Here is a 16008-nt window from a genome sequence, read left to right on the forward strand (position 1 = left end):
ATTACAAGCTGCTGCAGTCAAAATGCCAGCGCTTACTTCCCAGTCTATGGCTTTACTAATCATGAGTGAGGCGTTAGTTGCAGTCGATCTCTACTGTAGTGGCGTGGTGCCTCAGTGGTTTGCCTCTTAGCCCCACAGACCCCGGTTCTCTCCAGCCTCAGGCAACTGTCTGTGCGGAGTTTGCACATTGTCCCGGTGTCTGTACGGGTTTCCTCCAGGTGCTCCATTTCCTCCCACAGTTCAGAGTTGTGCAGGTTAGAATGGCTTGGCCGTGCTAAATTGCCAGTAGTGTCCAGGGATGTGCGGGTTAGATGGATTAGCCATGGGAAATAGAGTTACAGCTATAGGGTGGGGGTGGGGAGGCAGTTGGACCTGGGGATGGCATACTGTTCGGAGGGTTGATGTGGACTCTGAGCTGCATGACCTGTTTCCACCTTGTAGGGAGTCTCTTTGACAAAATATAGTGCTTGTTGTATGGCATTGTCTGATTGGGCTCTTACTATACGCTAATATTTATTTTGTGCGCTAAGTGTCTATATGTAGGTATCAGATTTAAGACTGGATTGGACTTCAACATGACCGACCATGTGATAGGATAGCCTGGTGGCGCTTGGTATCCAGACCTGGATGAGGCCAAGCTATGCTGTCCATGTTCGGAGAGTGTTGACGTTATCAGGGGAAGGAGAGAAAATGAACATGAACTTTGGGACTTGCTGTGAGCTTTCAGTTGAAAGAAATATTCCTTGGCAGTTTTTACTGTGAAATCTCTAACCGATGCTACATGTTTGCTGCAGTGAGCATTTTTAGCTTGGTTAACTATTTACTACTTTGAAATGTTTCTGCTACTGGAAACTGTTTTGAGTCTTCAAACATCCTGAGGCCTGTGGGCTTGGTGTTCAGGCTTCTTTTCCTCTCTGGAATGTTCCTGTCAATCTAAGTCATGTTTTAGATAGTAAGCAGCATTATAGCAAGGCACAGCTGTTTCTGCAGAGCGGTGGTACGGAACGAGAATAGATTTTATTCACTCAGTTTACCTTTCTGTTACATGAGACTGTTGTACAGATAAAACAGTATGGAAGCAGGGCAATAATATCGATTTCACCTTCAATAATGGATGTTCACCTGGATCAGGTGGTATGAGTGGGCAGAAAGAATATACCATCTACACACCACCTTCATACAAGGCACTTGTAGCTTCTAAATGGCTTCTGAAGTGTTACGAATGTTGTGTGAGCAAATATAGAATTCCAATTGTACTCAGCGGGATCCCCACAAACGTGATAAGTTTGAGGTGTAGTACTTACTCGATGACTGTTTGTTTACAAGGAGAACTCAGTGTTGCTCTTCGAAAGGTTGCCTGGGATTTTTGTAATCCGTCATAGTAGGCAAAATGAGTCTTGACTTAACACTTCTTTCAAAAGGCAGCACTCCTTTCGTATTGCACTTGATTGCCTGCCTGGATAATGGGTTCAAGCCCTGGGACAGACACAAGGCTGTTACCCATTGTTTCATTGTTGCTGAGAAGTGGTACTTTGTTGAAGCTATTGTACACTAGTGCAGGAGGAGGCCATTCAGCTCCTTGAGCTTATTCTGCGATTCACTTAGATTATTTCTGATCTGTATCCGAAGCCATCATGGTTTAATCTTGAGGAGATGCTGCAGAATATTAGAGTGAGACATCACAGGACTCTAGGCAGCTACCACTTTTGCGATACCGTCTTAACTGTTGACGTATGTTGCTGTGTCTTCAGTGTGTTTAACTGGCTGTTTGTAGCAGACCAGAAATAAAATTTTAAGTGAACATCACACAAACTCCTGACTACACGAAGCAGTCTGGCAGAGAGTTATTAGGCGTTATTTCAGTTTGAGCCCTGCTGACATTTGTAACTGGCTTTGTACTTCATGACATCATCAAACTGCCTGCTTGAATTCCAGCCTTGTTACTCACTGCCTTGCTCATATTTTTGATTTATAGTCAAGTTGAAATGTGAAGTAAAGAATGCCATTTGAGGAAGAAAAGGGGTTCTATGTCAGTCTCCCTCTTTTTCTTAATGTGTAACTGCCACCCAACTACATGAATGTTATGTTTTTCTTTGTAATATCTCAAATAGTTGGCCATTGAAATTGCATATTTTAGAAAAATGAAGAAAATCAGCACACATGCTCAACTGTCTGAAGGTACCTGGAACACTGCCTGAAGTAAGTCAGTGTAAACATGTGATTATAGTAATGCCAGGTTCACAAGCTATAATTGGCTAATGATAATCTTTTAACTTATTCATTACTGAAGTGCCGTCTGAGAAGTAAGCATTGTTTGAGCTTGTAAACACTTTGTTGTTTTTTCCTTCACTGATCAAATCCAAAGGCCATTCTTTCCTTTTAAAAGCCGTTTTCTGGACTTGTTACATGTGGCTTGCAAAGACAAGATTGGATTGTAGTTCCTGTAATCTGTTTAGTGACCCCTGCTGGCAAATGTCTATGTTTCTCCGTTGGTGAGGCCATCATCATGTTGATGGTGACTTTGATGCTTTGGCCATCACATAGCATGCTGCCAGCCCTTTTTTTATGGTAGCAGACATCTTCCAGAGACTGTGGGACCTTGAGCAGAGATGAGTCACTTTTAAGAAAGGGACAGGCAAAAAAAAAGCTGAAGCTTTTAAGTTTCTGTCAAATATGGAGTTCATAGCAATAGCGAAAATGAGAATTTCACATGGAGATGAATTCTTTCTCTGAAGACTTGTGTAATAATTGTCCTGATATATTTAGGAAATTTGAGAAGATCTATTTGCCAGCAATTGATTTTATTTTATTCATTAATGAGATGAGTTTTGCTGGATAGTCTATCATTTATTGTCCATCTTAAGATGATGGTAAGCTACCTTCTTGAACTGTTGCAGTCAGTCTAATGTAGGTGCACCCACAGTGCTGATCGGAAGGAAGTTCCAGTTTTATGAGCCAACAGCACTGAAGGAACAGGTGAGTTGCTGAGTCAGGATGACGTTGTTTGGATTGGAACTTGGAAGTGGTGTATCTGCTGCCCTTGTGCTTATAGATGGCAGAAGCTGTGGTTTGACAGGTGTTGCCAAAAGATTGGGTTACCATTTTGTAAATGGTACACATTGCTGTCACTGTGGGTCATTGTTGGAGGGAGTGGATGTCATAGGTCGTGGATTGCGTGCCCATCAAGTGAGCTGCCTTTTTTAAAAACCTTTGTGTACGCAGGATGTCGACCTCACTGGCTAGGCCAGCAGTTATTGCTTATCCCTAATTATCCAAGAGGGCCATTAAAAGTCAATCACATTGCTTTCTGAGAATTAATGACAATGGCCATCAATTGACTCTTAAATCCAGATTTTTATTGAATTCAAACTCCACCATTGGTATAGAAGGATTTTAACCTGTGTTGCCAGAACAGTACCTGAGTCTGAGGGTAATGCCACAAGACCATCGCCTCCTTTTTTCTCAAGTGTTGGAGCTTCACCCATCCAGGCAAGTGGGGAGTATTCTATCATTTATTCCTGACTTAACTCGTGTAGATGGTGGACAGGCTCGGGAAGTCAGGAGGCAAGTTAATGCAAATAGTACATGATGCATTCAGAGTAGAATACAGTCATTTGAAAAACCATCTTCCCTGCCAAATGATTGAGGAATATTGAGATTCTATAGGAAAGTTCAGAGTGCATGCAGTTGGAGAATGGAGAAAGGGACTACACTGACAACAGCAAAGAAGTATGTTCTATGTTCTAAGTAGGAGCATGAATGGTGAGTAGAACATGTTGATAAGGACAATGGTCATGTATCTGAACTTTTGTTATTGTTGATGTTGGTTTTAACCAGTTTATTCTTTTCAACTCCACAGCACAAAGTCCAATTTCTCTCCCTCTCACAGGCGCAATGTACATACACTCAGTATAGTGGTCATCCTGGTGGCTAATTGACCATATTATAAATCGCAGAGGTGTAGATTGAATGGCAAAAATGTTAGCCACCACTCTGTTTATCTGCTAATGATGTTCAGTGAATTCTCAATCTGAAATGATATCTGTCACTCCTTACTGTAAAGTGACAAATTTAATCAGACATAGAAAATCTATGTCCCTCTTCACTGCATTTTTCTTCTAGCCATCCCATGTTATACCTCAGTTTAATAAATTCATATCGACTACAATGTTAGAATCAGCACCCAGTCATTTACCAAAAAATTTTAAATGCTTGGCCAACGGAGCAGTTTACAAGTTGGTAAATGGTATACTGAATGAAAAATTAATCTCCACTTCTTTCTTAAAAGTGCACCCATGACCTACTAGTGGCCAAGTTTATAGTAAATAACACATTACTGGGCAATGACTTATTTCTGTTGCTCTTTCTCCGCACCTTTTATCTGATTCTGTGTCTGTCAATTTAATAATGTTCTCTCTGTTGCCTTCATGAGCATGTTAGCTTCCTTTCTGTGCTTTTCCCCTCTGTGTGCATGAATATCTATTTGTTTTGATTAGTTTCTTTCTTCTTTTCCCCCAACCCCTTCTTTTGCTTTGGAATTCTGTATGTCTTGCACTAGTGGTCTCTTCTCTCCCATTCACTCAGCTGTAAATGTTTTTCTTTAACATGTTGTTTCCTGCCATCTTCCCACCCTCTTTTTTTTTTTCCCCCCCACTAAAAAAACTTAGTTCCTTGGATATATGAGCAGTAGTAGTGTAGGAAATTGCCAGCATTCAGAAAGCCAATGTGACCCTTTGCTCAGTGAATACTGCTGCTGCTTCATTTTTGTCAAGTTGTAATGTGCATTTTCCTGACTCTAACTGAACATTTGTAGCAGCTGGAATACTTAAAGGGTGTTGATGTTGGGGTCCAGGTGTCTTGCCTCTACTCTCAGGCAACAGGATTTATCTGCACTTGTGTTACTGGAACCAAGTCCTGAACTCATTCCTGCTTCCAAGTGTAAAATTCCAAAACACCAAATCATTTCCCTTTTACTCAGTTTTACAAAGTTCCTGTTACAGCTCCACATCTTCTGTTTTTCATAGAAGAGGCCTCATTCTTGGCCTCAAATTAATGAGTGAAGCACTATGTAAATACTTGATGAATTTGTGTTTAGGCCTTTCCTTGAATCAAATATTTGCGCCATTGAAGTAACAATGCTATGTACACAACGCCAAATGGCATAAATATTAGCCCTGTATGTAATTCTGATACAAGTAGCACTGCTCTTCATCATTTCCTCATCTAGCTCAGCAGGACCCCAGACTGTATAGCCTTCCATTACTGAAACAGTGCAAAAGCAGTATTATTTATGGCTTATACTGCAGATGTTTGGATTGTATTATGCTAATTAGATCCCTTCCTTTTCAGCTACAGGATCAGTATCACGAGGTACAAAGTTAGGAAGTCCAGTGGAGGAAGCTATTGAAAATGTAATTCAGCGTATAACGCAAGATGGATCACAACAAATGGCTATAGAGAAGACAATAGAAGATGTTATAGCCAGTGTAACGGTTACTCGGCCTGACAGCCCACTAACTCCCACCTCTGGCAAAAGCTACAGTCAGGAAAGGTGCCAGAATAAACGGGCAGAAACACCTCCCACTCAAACTACTGTTTGTCCAAATGATCTCCTTGAGAATAGCCAGTTATCTACAGACAAACAGAATCTGAATGCTGGCCATCGACTGAAGAAGAGCAGAATAGAAGCTATTCAATGCCAGGCGAGGAGAATGTGCAATTTTGACAAAATCTTAGCCACCAAGAAGAACCTGGACCATGTTAATAAGATTCTGAAAGCAAAGAAATTGCAGAGGCAGTCACGGACTGGGAACAACATCGTGAAACGCAAGCGAGGCAGACCCAGGAAACAGGATTTGAGCCTCTCTCAGATTTGTGCCTCGCTGCCTGCTACAGAAGATGAAACGCTTCTTCAGGAACCAAGTGAGAGTGCAGAGAAGGACAAGGAGTCTGACACAATCATGGATGTTATTGAATCAGTGCTGCAGAGTGTGAACCAGCAGCAGTCTGAGCATAGGAAGGGTGTGAAACGGAAAAGGCACTTGGAAGAAGAGTAAGTACCTGCGTTGCTCCACTTTCTCTGTTCCTGTCCTCTTGACTCTTTGCTTCACAGTCACAAGGCAACACAATGAGGAGAGTGACCTGAGCTGGAGTTTAAATAATTCTCCACATTTTGGCATCATAAATCTTGTGTAAACACAGTCATCCAAGATGGCCCATACATGCGTTGTTGTTCACCAACAGTCTAAATCATAAGTCAAGATTGAGTATAAAGTTAATTAATAACCATATGAACTGGGTTTAACATAGTCAGTTCTTTAAAAATTACGAAATAACTTTTTTTGTTCTGTGTTGCCCAGTTTGGGCCTGGAGTGTGGAATTGTCTATGGATTTCACTGTACTTAAACTACAAGGGAGGCTGCTTATGGCTTCCTTGTTTTCCTGGATTGGTTACTCTGGCATTGCTAAATGTTGTTTTGATTGACAGACCAGTATAGCTTGCCAGTACAAGTTAAAATGTCAGTCAAGACTGAAATTTGAAGCCAAGTCAAATCAAGTTAAGTTGTAAACTTTTCACTGTACTCGTGTGATACTAAACCTAATTCAAGTCTCGGAATGGCTAGCCCAACAGACTCCATTTTAGAGTTGCAAGCGTAAGCTGGCATGACCAGGAATATCTAGATTGCAGCCCCTCAAGTTCTGGCAGTCTGTTCCCCTCAATTTCAAATCTGGTTACACTTGTATTTAAATTCACAAGTCACCTTTGGAGAAAACAGTCCTTAACATTGCTGCTTCGGTGATGGCAAAATGCTAAATTAAATCACAATCTGTTGTTTACCATCTAAGATATCTGAAAATTAAAAGAACGTAAATTTAAACTTTTGAGATGGTAAGAACTGCCGATGTTGGAGTCATAGATAACACAGTGTGGAGCTGGAGGAACACAGCAGGCCAGGCAGCATCAGAGGAGCAGGAAAGTTGACGTTTCAGGTTGGCACCCTTCAAAAATTCTTCATACATGAAGAATTTCTGAAGAAAGGTCCCAACTGGAAACGTCAACTTTCCTGCGTTATCTCTAAATTTAAACTTTGATGCTTTTTGGGGTTCTGGATCCATGAAGAATAATATTGGAAGTCTCCATGCTGCAAATGTATTTTCAAATCCAGTATCTTGAGCTTAAGCAGATAGCCATTTAGTTTTAAGGGGGAAGAAACGCCGGGTTGGAAATTTAACACTGTTTCTCGCTTACAGATTCTTTCAGACCTGCTAATTTCGTCAATACGTTCTGTACTTATTTTGTTTTGAGAAAACATGTTGCAATAGAGAGGCTCTTCAATTGTTTTCAATCAATGAGATCTGTAAATATTTTAACATTGCTTGAAGTGTGCATCCACTGGTCAGGCAGAGTAATGTTAAACTGCTGCATCTTTGTTCACTGCCAATCAGCTCTTCCGAGTTATCTTCAGAAGCAGCTGTCCCATCGAAGCCTGGAGTGAAGACCACATCGACAGATTCCATAACACCACCTCCGCAGCCAACCATCCAGAGGGAAAAGAAGGCCCCACGCCCTCCTAAGAAAAAGTACCAGAAAGCAGGGCTGTACTCTGATGTCTATAAGGTTCCTGAGTGAGTAAATTGTGAGAAGTATTATCATCACTGTGTGCGGCTTTAGTCTTTCTTTCATTTAAGTTATCCTAGCATTCCAAAGGTTGGTTTCTTGGTACTGTAGTGTGCAAGTGGAAACATTACAACAGAAGTGATTGCTGACTTAAGTAAGGTGCGTATATATTGCAATACACAGAAGGTTCTTCCGCTGAAAGTTTATGCTTTTTATATTGTGCATGAAATTGGTCAGAGACTTTTTTGAAACTGAATTCTTATGATAGTTCTTTATTTCAATCAAGAGTCTGCTTTCTGTTTCACAGCAGACACTGGCAAGCCTGTTGGATACTTTCCTGTTCTCAAGTTTTATTTTCCATCTCCTTATGGCGCTTTTCCATGTATCTCTGTTGCTGACATGCTAACTGCTTCCCCCACTGGCTGCAAGTATCCTCGCATTGTAGCAGGGTGTCAGGTTTTGTGTTTAAAGATTGTAACTGATCTCACCACCTACTTATTTCCCAAGTGAGATAGTAGTAAGACAGTTAGTCAGCCCATTCCAAGACTCTGACAGCTGTACTTTCCACACAGCCACTAGCTATTGGCTGCATGGCCACAGGCACAGCTGAAGGGTCAGTTGTCTTATCTGTTTGCTTCCTTGACTTTTGAAGAAAGCCATGATTTCCCAACCTGCTGAGGAACCCCTTGCAGGGAACTATAGATTGGAACCAGACACCCTTTTGCTCTGGCAAACAAGTTCTATGCTACAAGGCTCTGTGCAGATGGTTGATTTTGTATGTGTGAAGTATTATGCTTCAGGATAACTTCCTAGTTAAGATTCTTCTTGTACACCTAAAAAGGAGTTGACTGCCCAGTTTCACACTGGATTATGTTCAATTGTTGGTGGAGGCTGGCACTTTCTAAGAGGAAGAGTATCTGGGGTTTTGTGGCACAATTTTACCCCCACAGTAGACAGTCTTATGGCCTGTGATTTCTCATTGTGGCTTCCACATGCCGCCGCCCCCCCCCCCCCCCCCAACAAAAGAAAACACTGCCACCACCACTTAAGGCCTTGCAAGATCCAATTTGGGAAAATCTGATGGTACCCAAGTAGTAATCCTATATACATGCAACAGTGTCACCAAATCTTTGCTGCTTTAATGCAGCAATATATTAATCTTCAGTCAGAAAGTAAATGGGCCAGTTTCTCACCAAATTCTATCAAGTGTAAGCCTTGGCATTACCTGCAGCTGCCTTTTGCTTCGAACATCTTTCCAGAGATGCGGTCTGTGTTCACATGTGGAGCTGGGATGAAGTGAAGGGCTAGCCTCTGCCATAGCCAGTTTCTATTTTCTCTGTAATGGTTGAAGTGGGATTGACCAGATTGGACACCGCCAGCTTTCCCAGGATTAAATCTGTGTGCTGAACTGTGGATGGATTTGCTTTACCACCAGGGGGTGCCATTGCTTTTACACTGGATAGTTTGACATTGTTGGTGTGGGTCATGCTGCACATCAGCTCTACAATTAAAGTGTTAATCAGGTATAGTCAGTTAGAACGTTCAGCAGAAGAGCTGATGACCACAGGGTGCCCACAAGCATTGTCATGCTTGCCAGAAGGTCTTTGTATAGCAGCAGCAGTACCGCCCTCTTTGTTTCACTGAATGGTGCAGTGTTAAAAGCCACACTGCCTTGCATCACAGGCCTCAATATACAGGCTTTACACTTCGACAAGACTCTGTATCTCCAAAACTCCCAAAACTTTCCAGATCATAAGCACTGCAGAATACGGTTGCAGCTTCTGAGTAAATGCAGTTGGATCAAACAAGATGTCAGCAGCATCATTGGCCAGTTGTTCCGTTCCAGTGGTGTTGGTTGAAGAGAAAGCAATAGCTAGAATCCCTCAGTTTAATTTCATCTAAGGTAACGCACTTTGACAATGCAATATTGCTCAGTACCACACTGAAGTGAGTAGTAATTGAGTTCCAGATTTTGGAGCAGTCTTGTGACTCAATTGATTTACAGCATTCCCAACAACGCCAAACTGACAATTTTAACATAGTCTTGGGATTAGGATTTCTTCTGGCACTGTCGTTGCTGTTTGATCCTCGTTTCTGCTTTTCATGAGTAAAAGTAGAGAGTTGCTAGTTAGGTGGCTCTAGCCCTAGATTTTTCTCAAATGCTTAGTCAAGGCGTAATATATAAATTACTGAAGAGCTTAACAACATTTAGTGACAAGGACAACACTGGCCAATATTCGAATTTGGCATTTAGCCGGCTGGAGTAGTTGCTCTCTGTTGTCCTATTACTTGGAGCCTGTTCCCTGTTTGTTTTTTCTCACTGCAATCAATCATTCTGGCTATGACATACTAAAGGAGTTAAGTGTGAAGTATTTCAGACACAAGCTCTTCTTGGGACTTGCCTTCCATAAATCTTTAGATAGGAGTGGAAGAATTCCTCTTTGCTCTATTGTTGCTAATGTTAAAAGCTTTGGAGTGGTCCTGTGAAGATCATTTGCCCTGGGTGGGACAAAGAGAGGTAATGGTGAGCAAATGGGAGTTGATCTCCAAGTTGAAGGGAAAACGTGAACCCAAGTCACGTAAGTCACCACCTAATGACCAGATCAAAGCCTGCAATGGCAAAGGAACAGCTTGGGTCACTCAGTGCCCCTTCATGGAAGATATTAAGGCAACAAGAGGACCATATACATGTGTTCAACAGAATTAGCTTAATGCTTGGGGAACAGTTAGTATCTGATTCAGAAATTGCACGTGATCTTATGTGATCTCAATTAGTGTTTTTTTTCAGTCTGGCGGATTGGTGAATGTTTTAAAATGACCAAACAATGAACACAGGTTTTTCTCTTATTAAATTTATTTCTTCAACCATATTCCTACTCAGTCTTTAGGTCGGTGAATTTCTTTTCATGCTTCAGTCCACAAAGATCCTTAAACAGCATGTTCCAAATGCATGACCACTGCCATCTAGAAAGACAAGGGCAACAGATACATGGAGAAACAACCACTTAGAAGTTCCCTTCCAAACCACTTATTGTCCTGACTTGGAAATATATTGCCAATCCTTCGGCATTGTTGGGACAAGATCCTGGAATTCCCTCCCAGCTGCTTTGTGCTTCCATCTACAAAACATGGACTGCAACAGTTCAAGAAGTCGGCTCACCACCATCCCAATGGCAGCCAGGGGTAGGCAACAAACTCTGGCCCAGCCAGAGATGCCCACATCCCGCGAGTAAATTTTTTTTCATAAAACCATCGCATAAGTCACTTGTTCTGCATGAATTGCCCTTGGATGCGATATAATTGTAACTCGTGGGTTCAGGCCCTTGGCATTCAAGCCCCTGTCCTTTTGCTGTTTGTCTTTCCCCCTTTGACTCAACCCATGAAAATGGAGTAATGGAGCGCCACAGGTCTGAGCTCGCAACTATTTATCATCTCTATTAATAACTGCAATGCAAGCAAAGAATATGCCACGTATTCAGACTATACAAATATAGGTAGGGAAGTAAGTTATGAGTAGGACATAGTCCAAAGATTGATTTCGATAGTTTGGATGATGGGCAAAAATTTGGCAGATAGAGTTTGATGTGGGGAAAATGAGATCATGGACTTTGGCGAAAAGAATGGGAAAGCAGAGTATTATTTGAATGGAGAGAGACTGCTGCATTACAGAGGGATCTGGGTATCCTTGGACAAAAATCACAAAAGTTACAATGCAGCTACAGCAAGTTATGAGGAAGGCAAATGGAGTAGTGGCCTTTATCACAGTTGGTTGGAGTTTTAATGCGGAGAGGTCTTGCTACGGTTGAACTGGCATTGGTTAGAGTCCTTATTTCCAGAGGGGTATACTGTTGTCTTGTAAACAATGTTTGGGCTGCCTTTATTCATTGAATTTTGTAAGAAAAGCATCTGGCATTCTTATAATGCATCAGAGTCTAAGGAGGCTTGACAGGGTACAAACTTAGAAAATGTTTCCTCTCATAGGAAGTTCAGAACTGGGCACTCTGCTTAAAAGTAAGACGTCTTCCAAAGGCAGCTCAAAACCACATTCACCCTGAAAATTAAAAATGTGCAATAAATGCTAACAGAGCTGGAGAAATCCACATCTGTGAAAATGAATTTAAAAATATATGCATCTTTCAAGACCGAAGTAGACAGGTTTTTGATCCGTAAGTGAATTGATGGCTATTTGGGGTGGGGGAGGAAATGCAGGCAGGAAAGTGTTGAGTTGGGGCCACAATCAGATCAATTTTGGCCTTGTTGAGTGGCAGAGTAGATGTGAAGGGCTGAATCATCAGCTGCTCGTTTCTTGTGCTGTTGGTGGCAGCTTTCAGTCTTGAGGATCGTTGGAGAATTTCTTGAGTTCAGTTCTAAATTTTAATTGGAAGTTTGCTCTAATGTTCTGATCACAGCCATTTTGCAGCCTGGAGGCCACACTGATCCTTCAGCAGCTCCATCCGGGGCAGGGGAGAGAGTCTGTGAGAGAGAGTAAGTAATCATTCGCCCCGATTATGAATCTTGGGTGCGAATAGCTCCTGCAGTGGCTTGGAGAAAACTGCACTTCACCTAGTTAACTACTCTGGCCTCATGCAGTTATCTGTAGTGAGGGTTTCACATAGTTTCAGGCAATATAAAGTTAGGTAATTATTGGAATACTTGGCGGGCAAAACTGAAATAATCTTCTGCAGTGCAAGCAGCAGACCTGTGCGAGGAATGAGGGCTTTGTTTCTATGGAAAAAGGACACAGTGCCACCTCACTGTTGGTAACTCGGTATGTCACCAGCATATTGCTTGGGTTTGAAGCTGAAAGCAAGGATAAATGGGACAGAAGGAAAACAAAATCAAGCTGCTGCTGTTTGATTCCTTAAGGTTATGACTCTTAAAACAGAAGGTTGTGGAGTGTGTTGATAGAGATCCCTAAAATAATGGAAGGTTTTAAGAGTGGAAAAATGTCAGTGGGGAAGAACTCAACTAGGGGCCAGCAGTTTTTAAAACAAAAAGTCATCAAGAAATTCAGTAGGGAATTCAAGGAATCTTCTTTATTTGGGAGTGGTCAGAATGAGGAATTCACTACCCCGCAGTGATGCAAACAGTATTGATATTAGGGAGAATGAAATAGAGTTAGAATAGTTGATTTTTTTTTAAAGAAAAGGTGGAAGGAGCCTAGAGGCGCTAATTGGGACAGATTGGGCCGAATGTTCTTTTGTATGCCTTTTGTAAATCAAAACCTCACATCATATGGTGGAGCGCAACATTCCCTTCATGCTGTGCTGTACCTGCCGTGCAGCTCTTTATTAGGACCATATAAGAGGAGCTTTACTGTACATCTAGTCCCGTGCTGTATCTTGCTTGGGAGTATTTGACTTGGGGTTGGTGTGCACTTAGTGGGAACATGTCCCCTTCCCTGGTAATAGTAGCCATCATTAAGCACATGCATTTGTTTTTCCATGTTTATAACATGTTGGCATAAGTGTGACGTGGATCTTCTGTAATGTAGAGGAAATAATGAATAAAATCAGAGCTTAGGACCTGAAGTTGCTACCTAGTCAGATCTTATCTTTGTTGTTTGATGGTAAAAGATTACTGGTAAATTGATTTGTTACATTATACACTAGATCAAAAATTAGATATCAAACCTATTCCCTTTCATGTTATCAAGAGTAAATTGATGAGACCATGACAGTTGAACATGTCATACAATGCAGCACTGCTGAAGTAGCACCAATGTGATAGTAATGTACATTAACAGGCTCTCTAGTGAAACACCAACATTGCAGACATATTGCTTGGGCTAAGTGTGTTTAAAAACCTCTGCCATATGATTGGCCACAAAGAGAAGCCAGCTTTCATAAGGGCGAAGTCTCAATTGTTCATAATATTTCGTTGCTGACTAATTAAAATGAAACACTCTCTTCTGTGTTCCCTATTTAAACAACATCTTTTTCTTCTTTAGCCCAAAGAGTCGCCTGATTCTGGTGAAGAAAGAGAAGCTGGAGTATATTCCTGGAGAGCATGACTATGGGCTCTTCCCAGCTCCAATCCATGTTGGTAAGTCTTGCAATGCTCTTATATTACTGCGTTAGGTCTTTTTTGAGTGGGTTTGCAGGTAATATTTGGATGGGACAAGTGAATGGACTTAGAGAATCTTTTTTCTGACTGCTAATAGATTGAGAAAGTATGATTAGCCTTTGTCTTCTGTCAGTTGCTTTACATGTTAAAAACAATGTCCTGTACCAAACATGCATCTCTCTTGCTGTTAGTCACAGCAGAAGTACAGGCTATCTGAATTTCATTTGTTTTGATGAAACCGTTGTCCACTTCCTGTAATTGCAAGCCTATATTTATGCACTCCTGAGCATTGCCTCATAACCCAAATTTGGTTTGTCTGGTTTCTACTCCTCTCAACTGTTTGCATATCTCTGCATTTTGCATTCTTTTGTATTTAATTGTCAACATATGTTTTAATAACAGCAAATGCCATTGCTGAGAGATTTCTGCAAGTCTCATGATCTTTTCCTTAATCAGCTGTCTCAACAATTGTTGAATTCCATTGATTAATTTTATATTACAAATTGCAGAACATGGGGTGTGGTGGTAGTGTCCCTATCTCTGAGCTGATAAGTCTGCGTTCAAGTCCTACTTGATCCAGAGGTGTGTCATAGCATATCTGAATAGAACAATTGAATAAAAATGTCTACAAACAGAGTGCATGAAGCACTTGGTTAAACATTATTTAGTTATCTGGTGCAAATCCCTGGAGCCAAGCAATAGCCTCCTTATTTGCTGAGTTCAGGGTGGTTAGTCTGCCATCTAGTCTAGCATGAAGGAGATGCTCCTCTGTAACACACAAACAAATCTGTATGTCTCAACCAGAGCATAAGGAACTTGTACTAAAGCCCTGGCCATAATGGTTGGCAGTCCGGGTGTCCTGTCTTGCCCTGAACCTGTTTAGCCAGGGCAAGTCTCATTTAAGAATTGCATATATGCCACACAAAAAGACTTCAACAGTGAACTCTGGTCAAGTAGTGTAACCCTAGACAAACGCTTCCATCATAACAAGCAGAAGTGAGTCATTTTCAAATCGTTTTGTCAGGTGCACTAATGATACTGAAAGCATTATTGTTTATTCTTTCCATAGAATTCATCCCAAAGTGAGACTCTGCTGCCTGTCACTGACATCTGTGCAGTATATGTTCACTAAACACGCCCCACACCTCATTTGAACTCTATAACAAAGGGATTTTGAGGACTAGGAAGAAAACTGTTTGGTCTAAAAGCCTGTCAGGTTTGCTAGGCTTGCCATCCCTTCACCATGTTCCCGCCACCTCTCCAGTTAGAGTTTTCAAGTTAAAATGTTGCTGGTAACTGACTGACTGTTCCTTCCTGTTCTCTGTTTATGGGAAAAATATCCACCTGGTTTGTCTGCCAAGTTTTAACCTGTTAACTTTTTGCCTCAAGTCATTAGCATGAGTGGCTTACCTTGGCCCACAGTGACTCTTTCCTTCATAATTTAACAACTGCTGAAAATATTGGGGTGTAAAAACTGATTAACTTACCCCCATTGCTACCGTTCCCTCCATTAACTTTGACTGTTTTGGGTGCATAGTCTCACCTTGCTGAGGAATGCAGAATTTAACGACTAAGCTGATAGCAATATTGACATGCAGGGTTTCTTGTCTTCCAAGCAACGGGAAGATGTTTCCACCTTGTTCATTACCAAGGATAATATTTGTTGCATTGCTGCTGTTATGTTGGTCAGGTGCCAGATGATGTAATTGCAGCTGTATAGGGTGTATATTACGTCTGCAGTAAAAATATGCCAGTGAATGGTCCAGTCATTTCTAAGAACCACACAAGAGAAATGATCGAAGTATTACTAGGCAAGGAATTTCAACAATTGAGTTGTAAACTGGTGACCAAGGTACGTTTACCTTGATTTGACCTCTGCATAGACTGATCATGTCTCAGCAAAAGCTCTGTTAGCACATGAGTGCTCCATATAAACAATGGCTGAGCATGCTGGAGAATCCAGTGCTGAGCAGGTTCTTGCAACACATTGTACATATTTTTTAATTGACCATTCTAAGCCTAGAACTTTCTCCAAGGGATTCACACAATACCAGGAGAACCAGGGAAACCTACAACTCTATTGATCTTGGATGTAACACAAAACAACAAGTTTACTCATGATGAAATGTTGATTGTAAGTTGCATACTTCTGGAATCAACTGAATAAAACATCTTGTAGTCTAGAAAGAAAACGGGGGTGCGAGGTAGCATTTATGCAATACCCTGCAACCGTTTGATGCCCCACAATGCTTTGCTGACCCCTGGGGTAGTCCTTTTACATTGCCTCATGACTTTGAAAAGCCTCTGAGTTGACATTTCAGGCT

The 16008-nt window shown here is 41.4% G+C and overlaps 1 protein-coding gene across 3 annotated transcripts in view; it reads left to right on the forward strand.

Annotated features, from left to right (window-relative positions):
* The window catches only part of ash1l (ash1 (absent, small, or homeotic)-like (Drosophila)), a 183036-nt gene that overhangs the window by 92823 nt on the left and 74205 nt on the right, over positions 1 to 16008 (forward strand). For all 3 annotated transcript variants that reach the window (XM_059643085.1, XM_059643086.1, XM_059643087.1), the window contains exons 4-6: positions 5350 to 6052; positions 7447 to 7626; positions 13569 to 13663. In XM_059643085.1, coding sequence (XP_059499068.1) covers positions 5350 to 6052; positions 7447 to 7626; positions 13569 to 13663 — 978 coding nt within the window. The remainder of the gene's footprint in view (positions 1 to 5349; positions 6053 to 7446; positions 7627 to 13568; positions 13664 to 16008) is intronic.

This window comes from Stegostoma tigrinum, chromosome 47 (assembly GCF_030684315.1).
Source record: "Stegostoma tigrinum isolate sSteTig4 chromosome 47, sSteTig4.hap1, whole genome shotgun sequence".
In the NCBI taxonomy this organism is placed as follows: Eukaryota; Metazoa; Chordata; class Chondrichthyes; order Orectolobiformes; family Stegostomatidae; genus Stegostoma; species Stegostoma tigrinum.